Source organism: Leuresthes tenuis, unplaced genomic scaffold, assembly GCF_036924035.1.
Source record: "Leuresthes tenuis unplaced genomic scaffold, fLeuTen1.0.hap1 SCAF_6, whole genome shotgun sequence".
Lineage (NCBI taxonomy): Eukaryota > Metazoa > Chordata > Actinopteri > Atheriniformes > Atherinopsidae > Leuresthes > Leuresthes tenuis.
The window spans coordinates 25,111,517-25,121,760 of NW_027325360.1; the positions used below are offsets into that span (position 1 = coordinate 25,111,517).

The following is a 10,244-nucleotide window of genomic DNA, read 5'->3' on the forward strand; positions in this document are numbered from 1 at the left end:
AACTGCGTATGTCGCTGAACTCAAGTATAGTATGCGTTACATCTGATCAGTTGTATTAGTCCACGACCTCTCATGTTTTATATCTTCCGTTTGTGGGGCGAATTGACCTTTTAGAATTTTGTTTTCCTGTTTGGGTAACAGTTCGGCTTTGTTGTTGGATAAACAACTAATTCGTGCTGCCCCGCATATGGTCTCAAGTGCATCCAACGTCGCCATTAAGTTCCAGCGAGCGGCGCTAGCGCAACCATTTCTGGGCAATGGTTTTGTTGACGGAAGTTACCAAAGAAGAAGAGAGGCGTCGCAGCAATGGTGCGGGTGAAATCGAGGTAAATAAAATTGCTCTACGGGCCATGTTCGTACACTTTGTGTTTTCACTGTCATTTTCTGATTTAAAAAAAGCCTTCTCTGCCCGGTAGGTATTTACTGTGCGAGGTCAATGTGTCAGACAGGAGTGATCTGCTGCTGCTGGATGACAGAGCCGTGGCGGCGGCAGTGAAGGCAGTGGTGGCCCGTACACATGGGGACTATGGGGCAGCTCTGTGCAGCATCAGATTCTCTGGTGAGTCGTGGTCAAAGAAATGTTTATTATGCTTCTGTTGTAAAGTACAACAGCTGCCTCTACTAACAACAGCTGTCACATCAAGAAGCGAAATGAAAACTGGGTTTGCTGCATAAGCTGCATGATTTTAACTGTGACACCATGAAGATGTTTCTCTCTAATACTGTAGTGTTGCCTGACCTGTTTACATTCTCCGTTGCTTGTTTCTTTTTAGTGAAATATCTGAATGCTCACACTGGAATAGTGTTTCTACGTTTCCCCAAAAGGTGTTACAAACTCCTCTGGTCTGCTTTGCCTTTCATTACCAACATTGAAAGTCGTGGGAAAAAAATTCCATGTTTTCTGAATTGTTTGCATGTGGGAGGTAAGGAAAAGATCACTGTTGATACACAGATCATAACCAACAACAAGCACATTTTTGATAGTCTTTTGTATTGTCTAATGAGGGTATTTGCCTTGCCTACAGGAACAATTAGAACATGTCAGAAGTTTTTGATCCGGTACAACACCCAGCAGCTTCATCGAATGCTCCCTAAATGCAAAAATGAAGGTGAGTGATTTCCCTAAATATTCTTTGACTTTAATTTGCCCAATGTTAACTTAACTTGTCAATCCAGTGTTGGGACTAAAACTTCACATAAAGGGGAACTCTGGTATTTTTAAACCTAGACCTTATTTCTGGCTTGAAATACGTTTATCCACTCACCGAGAACAGTTTGGCGAAGGTCGGTGTCCTTCGGAAAATATTTAGATTCCTCGAGATCCATATAATGGAATGAAGGAGTGAACGGGGGCATTGACAATGCAGCCTCTAAATAAGGCATTATCTGTCTTTATTTCAGCAAAACTTTAAGACGAATGAATGAATGAACGCGTACAGATAATGCCTTATTTAGAGGCTGTATTGCCGTTCTCTCCAGTTATATGGATATACGCTGATCTCGAGGAATCTAAATATCTTTTGAAGGACGCCGACTTTCACCAGACTGTTCTCGGTGAGTAGATAAACATATTTCATGCCAGAAATAAAGTCTTGGTTTAAAAATACTGGAGTTCCCCTTTAAGATTTGCTCAAATTTTCTATTGGAGTTTTTAGTTTGGTAGAGGTCTCACATTATTTTTTCAAGAGAAATGCAATTTGACCCCACTCCCAAATCTTTTCATTTGCAGAAGAACGACAGCAAATTCGCCGGGCTATTCTGAACTGCTCTCTAACTGGTCGAAGCAAGGAAGCATTTGTAGATGAATCGGAAAGTGAAGATGATGATGAAGAAGAGTGACCTCACAATGTGTTGGCGGATCAAGTTTTGCTCCGATGCATGGCTGAAATTACCTTGGTTACAGGACCGATGGGACTCAATAGAGCTCTGCACCAAAGCATAGAATGTATATAAAAGATGGATATAGTCATGATGTTGTCATGCTTGGCTTGTGGACTCTGTTGGCTGTGATCGTTTTATTTATTTATTTTCTCAACCTGATAACAGGATCATGGGTTTGTTCTGACGGAGGAAATACAGATTCCATGTATTCCACTGGAGTTAGGACTTCTCTGTCACTAGGTAGCCATTCCCTAATGTTAATGCTTATCTGGATATATTGTCAGTCACTCTAAATAGAACCACTAATTACAAAATTAACATTGTGTTTTTTATTAAGTTTTGAATTCGCAATCGACAACATTAACTCCATCAGGAAAACGTTTACTGAGATAGCAGATCAAGTGAGAAGTAAGGCATCTTTTCATTGTCTTTTTTTTTTTTAACCATCAGAAGAGTTGCCTCCTGCTGGTCAATAGAAGAGGGACAGGTCTAAGGCACCTCTGCATTGGCTTAACCTTTTACATCCAGAGTTGTTCAATTATTGGAAAAATCACAATCCTAAACATTGTTCATTTCTAGATCTCTTCAAAAGATGGTTCTAAGAAGCTACATCCATCTTTATTAACTAATCTATGCATAATTTGGGGTGGCAGACAGGGCTGATGATCTGTATCCACATGTCTCGGAATGATCCTATCGCACTACGTTTGAGCCTCACACCCGCTAATATTGAAAGTTAATCACTTTCTCTTGTCACAAGAAATGCAGTTGCATTACAAGATTATGACCTCCTTTATATGACCCTATGTTTTGTGCTGCAATGTTTTTTTTGTTTTTTTTGTATTTATATGTTTTGTGTTAAGCTGTATTTTGCTTTCACCGTAAAGCGCTATTTTTTCTAACAGTCGGCTTTAGTCGGGACATAACTTCCACATCTTTACGTTTAATGATAATAAGTTGTACACTGTTTTATTAAGAATAAATTGCTATATTCAGTTGATTTGGATTAAACGTGTTTGGAAATACAAGCATTGGTTAATGACTGTCATACCATGTCTTTTAAGAAACGAGACATTATTTGTGGATTTCTCCCTGATATAAAGACGGAGATGTAATTACTACATTTCCCATTATGCTTTGCTGCTTCTTCGTACTAATCAGATTGGCAGGCGGTACGAGAACCATCCGGGTCTCTCAGGTTCCTATCTGGCGACCCGTCGCCATTAGAGCACGCTCGGTACAACGGACGTATTTTTTTAGGTTAAAATCCTTAAATCGGCACGTTTTCCTGAATTTGGGAAATATTTAACGCCTTGTTAAGGGCACATTGTTTTCCTTAACGGGTAAAAACCTTACATTTAGGGGTCTTGGCCCCGCGTGGCGAGCTTTCGTCCTATCCTCCTATAGCCTTCCTAACTTGAGACGCCATAACCGTGTCTCTTATTTTTCTCGGGTTTGTTTTACTGTCAAGATGTCGCCGTGATGGGGTCTCCGCGTTTGATAGAAATGAATCAGGGCCTTCGTCGCCTGACCCGCACTCATTGCAGCCCACTTTCCACCTTCGTTTTTCTGTTTGATGCTAGAGAGCTCGGCGGCTCTCTGCCCGGAGTTTGGCCTCAACACCGCTCACTGCACGGAGACAAACATGGAGAAAAACCCAAACAGCAGCACCAGCACCAAGGTTCCGCCCCGTTCCAGCTCCACAGGCCCACCGCCGGGCGAATCTAAACCCAAAACAGGTGAAAACCCATCACTGAAACAACGTTAAAGCTTCTGGAGGTTACCAAATAAAATGTGTGCACTCGCAGCTGAACACTCACCGCCCTGTGGCCTGTTGGGGCCTAGCAGTACTGCACAGGTTGTTTAGCTGCTATGGCTGACGTCGCTCTCAAAACATTTGACCCACAACTGCTGCTTATGTATGCATTCATTATTGTCTTTATAATGCCAGTAACCCTGTTTGAATGCAACACAGCTCTCCCACGAAGTTCCTGAAACAGTGTTGACTAATAGCCACGCACGGAAAGTTATTAACTTTCTCCTAAATTGGAGATAATTTCAATTTGTAGGATTTACCGACCAGTCTTTGAGTGTTGGAAAAAATAAAAAATATTGTTTTTTTTCATGTTTTATCAACTAATCACAGCATGGGATCTGCTTCTTCAAATTGTTAGCAGTGAAAACGGTTTATGAAATTCACAGTGTAAGATCTGATTGCATCAGATGGGCTTAAAATGTACAACAGGCTATTGTACACAAGATGTTTGCATGTCTACAAGAAAACTGGATCCCTGCATAGTTGGCTTTTCTCCTTTCAGGCATCTACGGGATTACTTTGTGAGAAGTGACCCTTCTAACACCAAATTAATTTTCCTGTTTGTATTTCAGAAGGTAAAAACAATGGAGGCTCGAAGCGCTACAACCGCAAGCGCGAGCCCTCCTTTCCCAAAGCTGACAGTTTTACCGGCCCTCGCCGCACCAATACACAGAAAAGCAAGAATTTTGACAAGAGACCCCCTCAGAGAGGTGGAGGACGACAGTATGGAGTTACAGGTGGAGGACGACGTGAGGAGGTTGGTTTGCTATAATGGCTGAACTCACATTTGCTCCGTTAAATAGAAAATATGTTCCTCTTTGTAGGAGAAACGTCACTGTGAGTGCTTCACCTACTGTTTCTTGTCAAAATGAACGTGATAAATGGCGATCCTCCTCCGCCCCTCCAGGTAGCAGAGACGCGCCGGGCCGAGTTTAGCCCGGCTCAGTTTGCTGGACCCAAGAAAATAAGCCTGAACCACCTGCTTAACTTCACCTTTGAACCCCGTGGAGGTAATGGCGGCGTCGGAGATGGTGGCCACTCCTGTTGGGGCCGCAGAAATAAATGGGGCCACAAGAATAAGCCCTTCAACAAGGAGCTTTTTCTGCAGGCCAAGTGAGCAGACCCTGATGCAGGCAATGAAATGATCTACAGATGCTAAAGATGTAGAAGTCATTGAGTTTTTGTCTGCTTCCACACAGTTGCCAGTTTGTGGTGACTGATGACCAGGACTACAAGGCCCACTTTACTGATCCAGACACTCTGGTCAACTGGGACTGTGTGCAGCAAGTGGTGAGTAAAAATTAGAATCGAACTTCGTGTATTATGATGTAAAAAGCGTAATAATAATAATAATTTACGTGCTTCCACAGCGCATCTATAGCCATGAGGTGCCCTCTTGCCCCATCTGCCTCTACCCTCCTGTGGCAGCCCGCATTACCCGGTGTGGACACATCTTCTGCTGGCCCTGCATGCTGCACTACCTGTCTCTTAGTGATAAGAGCTGGTCCAAGTGCCCCATCTGCTACGAGGCCGTGCACACAGCAGACCTGAAGAGGTAAATGAGCAGGAGGCAAAGCTTTTTGGCAATGAGCACTATTTATTTCTTTATGACGGCTTTAATAAAAACAAAGAAAAAACGTGAATATCGATCAGAAGGAGTATGTTTTTGTTTGGTCAGTGTTTTTTTTTTTTTTTTAACTGCCATTGTTGTTGCAGTGTGGTTGCCATGGAGACCAAGCAGTATGTGGTTAGTGATGTAATCACTATGCGCCTGATGCGGAGAGAAAAGGGAGCTCTGGTGGCCATGCCAAGCTCTCAGTGGGTGAAGGTGGAGGAGCCTGTTCGCTTTGGAGGTAAGGAAGGAGTTAAACTCAAAAACTTAAAATTTTCAGTAAGTTTGTTTTTGTTATTGAAGGATATAATCTGTATATAATAAAGAAAGAACACAAACGGTTATATTGTAACTTAAAGGCATTGAACTAGCGGCATAGCAGACGGTGACCTGCGCTTCTTCGCATTATATTAATTTAAAGGCTGATGGTTGCATTCGTTTTGTAGATGCCTGTTTGAGCCCGTACTCCAAGCTGCTGCTGACCTCGCCAGCGCAGGTCCTGGGCCTGATCGCAGAGGAGAAGGCAGTCCTGCAGGCTCAGCTGAGCCAGGAAGAGGACAGTCAGGGCTGCTTCATCCAGAGCTCACTTTGTCTGTTGCAGGTAGCACTACACGCTTGTCTGTGGCACCAAAGATTTCAGTTGATATGCCTGGAGTAATGACTAAAACAATAGGCAGTATGTTTTTTGTTTTTTTTTAAAAGGCATGTGAATGTAGGAGTTGTTGTATTGCTTAGTAAAACTATTAAAGCGTATGTATGTACTGCTTGTATGTTCCTGTGTTATAGGAGCATGAGGAAATGCTGCAGAAGACAAATACAGACAGCCCTGACTTGTCTTCTCTAACTCTAAAAGAACCTTCTTCTCCCGTGGAGGAAGTGGTAACTAACATCAGCAGTGCCAAGGTGAATCATAAAAGGCTCTATTTTTAATAATACTGTGTTTCTGGACTTAAAATGATTGGTCTTATATGGGATGCTTACTGATACTAAGAGATGCTGTGAATTCTTTCCTTCCAAGCCTGTGCTGCAGTACTCCTCAGCATTTGATGATGAGGTAGTGGAGCAAACGGAAGATGCAGCTGCAGAGCTGCCAGGCTTTCCTGAAGCCATTTTGGAGAGCGTGCTGGAGGAGCCCCCTGAGGCTGTGATGGATGTAGTCCCAGAGCCCCAGCTTGATGAGGAGAGCCCAGCCAACCAGGCAGAGTCAGGCCGTCCCTCAGCCAGTGTGGTGCACGGACCGTACTACTATTTCTACCAAGGTTGCTAATCCTCTGCTTTACTTGCTGCCCTGCCATCAAAGTCCCACAAAACCATTTTGTTGTAGATGTGAAAGTGATCATTCGTAACCGTGCTCCATTTTGATGGTGGAAAATGAGATCAGATGAAAACTATTCCAGAGAAGCAGAAACGATGCACAATGGCACAAGATTCTGAATGAAAATTTGTCAGAGCTTTTAAGCTGTATGTTTCTGTGAAGTCAAATTTTTCCTTCCTTCCCCATGTTTCGTCCGCCAGCTGATGACTGCCAGCAGATGTTTCTGCATCCTGTAAATGTGCGCTGTCTGTTGCGTGAATACGGCAGCTTGGAGGCCTGTCCCGACTCGATCACCGCCACAGTGGTGGAGATAGTGGGACAAACGGTCACTGAGGTTAGCAAACGAGAGACCTAAAAGTTCACACTTCATGTCTGAAATTCCGGTATTTAGTCCGTCACTCTTTCAAAATGGGGATTGTTTTTGACTGTTTGCGCTTCTTTGGCCTCATCGCAGGACATCCGTCGTCGCCATCGCTATCTGGCTCATCTGCCGCTCACGTGCGAGTTCAGCATCTGTGAGTTAGCCCTGCAGCCGCCAGTCCTGTCCAAAGAAACTCTGGACACATTTGCAGGTTTGAAAACTTTCAATTCTGTTTTTTCCCTTTTCAAAGAGAAATTTGGCCAGTTGTGAAAAGTTATTTTTTGGTTTAATTTTCTGTTCCACGTTTAGACGACTTGGAGAAAAGAAAGCGCCTGAGGCAGAAGAAAGCGAGGGATGAGAAACGCCGGGAGAAACGAATTGAAATTGAGGAGAGCAAGAAGCAGGGTAAATGTAAGTACAGTAGGTCACTTGAAAACAATGCCCCCGAGTTTGGGTCCATGATCCCCAAGTCATCTATGTGGACTGATATGTCCTCTCAGATCCTGAGGTGCATATTGGGCTGGAGAACCTTCATCATTTCCCAGCATTCAACTCTCCGCCTTACGACAGTAGTCCACCAATCCAACCTGATTTCACTTTGGCCCCTCCGTCACCCCTCAGCAGCAGTCCATCCTCTGGTAAGATCAGCTCTTCCATCCTGCGTTAATGGTTCCTGTTGTCATTGTTACTCTTGTCATGTGTTTGTCTGGCTTACACTTATGCACCTGAACATGAAATGATCATTACTACCACTTTCCCTCCCCCTTTAAGATGGTATGAGATGCCCAAGTCTCTGTGTGCCCTCACCCACTGTGGGTAGTGTGGAGGATGATTCCCACTGCATGTCCTTTGCACAGGTGTGTATCATTAAAATCATTAACTGAGATTATCCCTGTCATAAGAGTAATCCGTGTCACATGTCTTGACCCGGTGTAAACCTGACTGTGTCCTGTATAGATGCTGAGAGATGGGAAAGCCAGAGTTGATGCTGGGCCCAGGATCGTTCCAAAGAGAGGTAGGCGGGAGAATTTGATGCTTACATAAATATGAAAAGGAGAAGTTGATATTTACACAGAAAGGTTGCATTTATGGAACATAAACAATGCTGGTATTTCACAAATGTGTACCACAAGCTAAAATATCAGCTTTGCCTCCTGGTAAAATTGAGTTGACTGGAGTGTTAAGATGGAAATTAACTAGCTAGCTAAAATGATGGCATCAGTGTCTGTTCCCCTTGTTGTTAGCTGAATAACAAACCACCCAAAGAGGTTGACCTTTCTTAGATTAGAAGCCAAATCATACATTTGTATAATTTTTAGAACTTTGTCTTTCACTAAGATTGATAGATCTCATTTGTTTCTTCATGTTTTAAACCTTTTTCTTTTAACCTAAACATGTCGGCATATTATATTTTTAAATACAAAAGTCTGTATCAAAAGAAAAACTTGCCACAATTAATCATGAAAATAAAACTTTAACAGCTGTACACGATACTCAGTATTATGTATCATCCTGTGCAGATAAGCTGCTTGCACCCCCAGCAGCTGACAGCGATGGAGAAAGCGACGGGTCAGATCGTGTCCCTGTGCCCAGCTTTCAGAACTCCTTCAGTCAGGCTTTTGAGAAGGCACTTATGCAGCTGGACAACGGTCCTGCTTCTCCACCACAACCTGTGGTTGAACCAGGTCTGTGACCCTTCAGTCGTTTATGTCTAGCTGGGTCAAGTTTTCCGCTCGCACTCATCTTTGACTTGTTTGTCTTTCAGATGAAAAAGGAGGAAAGAAGAAAAAGAAAAAGCAGAAACTTTTGTTCAGTACGTCCATGGTTCACACAAAGTAGACAGCACTGAAGTTCGTATAATAATATTGTTTCTTAAGATCTTTCCACTGCTCCTTCACTCCCACGCAGATCTTTTTTGGAACTATAAGCTATGGAAAAAGGTTTTAGTATGTAGCCAAAGTTCACATTGCTTTAGATATGTTTCTGTCAGCTTGATCCATTCTTTGGGAGTCTTCTCAGTTTAATTTACATTCTTTTTTTCTTTTTTTTTTCTTGTACCACGAGGTCAAAGCTGTGTATCATCTTCCTGTCACACGGAAAGCCTTATGGGTAACCTTTTGTTCAGATGCTAAGTAACACAACATAAGAAGTCGTTGGCTCGAATATTAGATGTGCTCCAGGCTTTTTATGACTTCCAGATACATGATATGATTTCCTCAAATTGACTTTGAACTTTGCATCTAGGACCCATGAGTCTTATGGATAAGATAACTTGAGCGTGCTTCATACTAGAGTAGCAGTCAGCCAGCTGCAGGTATGTTTGCACCTGCAAGTCTTTCCAGGATTTTCAGCACGTGCACAGTATGAGTCGGGAACATCACCTTAAAAAACCTTGTTTGCTCCTGCAGAAATCAAAGCCACAGTATTTTCCAACACCAACATAAACACATGTGCTAATACCATGGAAGAGAAAATACAGTATTTTATAAAAGAGATTAGTTCTGAAGGTTCAACAGAACTCGTATATTCTGCTTGGTTAAGATATAAAGGCGCACTTTTTTCATTTAGTTTCTCCTGCTTCATTTTCTGATTTGGAATGTTTACTCACTTAAACTTTACCCCCCACCCTGTTTGTACTTCAGTGTTGAAAATGTGTGAAGTTGGAGACTTGCTGAGATTTAACAAATGCTTGCTTGTGAAACCTGAGGAGAAATGGATTGGATATTTTTGTTTGAGGGCTCTTTAATTCACCTTTGAGGTTTGTAGGCTAGTAAACACAACTAGTCTGTTGTATTGAATAAAGATTTATTCACAATCAAGGAACTGAGTGTCTGATGCAATTCCTCTTTGCTGGTGAAGTCGAATATTTTCTATCAAATCCAGGTATTCAGTTACTGATGCAGTATTTTCTTCTCTCCACTTGAGGGCAGCCCTGATAAGTCGGTCATGTATAACAATCAATTAAATACTGAAGTCATCTCAACCACAGTATCTGTGATTAGTGCATTGGTTTAATGATTTCTATCATACAAACAGGATAGTCTGACATGCAACATACAGGGACGGGCTACATGACTTGAACGTGTCCTTATTTACATTGCACAAAAATAACAGTTTAGGCGTAGATTAGCCAATAATATCTGAAAACGGTCGTTTAAAAGAAAAATATATATTTTTCCAAATTCAAACTTTTGGGAGGAAACGAGTAATTCCCCACAACTTGGATGGGATGTTTATTGCTCAATAGCGTCCCATTTTC

The 10,244-nt window shown here is 42.4% G+C and overlaps 2 protein-coding genes across 2 annotated transcripts; both read left to right on the forward strand.

The window, feature by feature from the left end:
* Positions 1 to 10: 10 nt before the first annotated feature.
* Positions 11 to 2,431, forward strand: pop5 (POP5 homolog, ribonuclease P/MRP subunit). Its single transcript, XM_072388419.1, has 5 exons — positions 11 to 326; positions 417 to 559; positions 774 to 923; positions 1,026 to 1,109; positions 1,730 to 2,431. Exons 1-5 carry the CDS (start codon positions 307 to 309, stop codon positions 1,837 to 1,839), a joined length of 507 nt encoding a protein of 168 aa, XP_072244520.1. The 5' UTR covers positions 11 to 306; the 3' UTR covers positions 1,840 to 2,431.
* A 634-nt stretch (positions 2,432 to 3,065) lies between these two features.
* Positions 3,066 to 9,804, forward strand: rnf10 (ring finger protein 10). Its single transcript, XM_072388414.1, has 17 exons — positions 3,066 to 3,620; positions 4,270 to 4,454; positions 4,605 to 4,810; positions 4,897 to 4,987; positions 5,068 to 5,252; positions 5,414 to 5,550; positions 5,756 to 5,910; positions 6,096 to 6,212; positions 6,328 to 6,568; positions 6,825 to 6,958; positions 7,079 to 7,196; positions 7,295 to 7,396; positions 7,486 to 7,623; positions 7,757 to 7,842; positions 7,943 to 8,000; positions 8,506 to 8,670; positions 8,751 to 9,804. The coding sequence occupies exons 1-17, from the start codon at positions 3,458 to 3,460 to the stop codon at positions 8,822 to 8,824; spliced, it is 2,355 nt and encodes a 784-aa protein (XP_072244515.1). The 5' UTR covers positions 3,066 to 3,457; the 3' UTR covers positions 8,825 to 9,804.
* Positions 9,805 to 10,244: the final 440 nt, after the last annotated feature.

Coding starts and splice junctions, on each gene's coding strand:
- pop5 (XM_072388419.1), top strand. CDS start 307: ATGGTGCGGGTGAAATCGAG. Junction 560..773: donor GTGCAGCATCAGATTCTCTG/GTGAGTCGTGGT, acceptor GTTTCTTTTTAG/TGAAATATCTGAATGCTCAC. Junction 1,110..1,729: donor CCCTAAATGCAAAAATGAAG/GTGAGTGATTTC, acceptor TTTCATTTGCAG/AAGAACGACAGCAAATTCGC.
- rnf10 (XM_072388414.1), top strand. CDS start 3,458: ATGCTAGAGAGCTCGGCGGCTCTCTGCCCGGAGTTTGGCCTCAACACC. Junction 3,621..4,269: donor CGAATCTAAACCCAAAACAG/GTGAAAACCCAT, acceptor TTTGTATTTCAG/AAGGTAAAAACAATGGAGGC. Junction 5,253..5,413: donor CACACAGCAGACCTGAAGAG/GTAAATGAGCAG, acceptor TTGTTGTTGCAG/TGTGGTTGCCATGGAGACCA.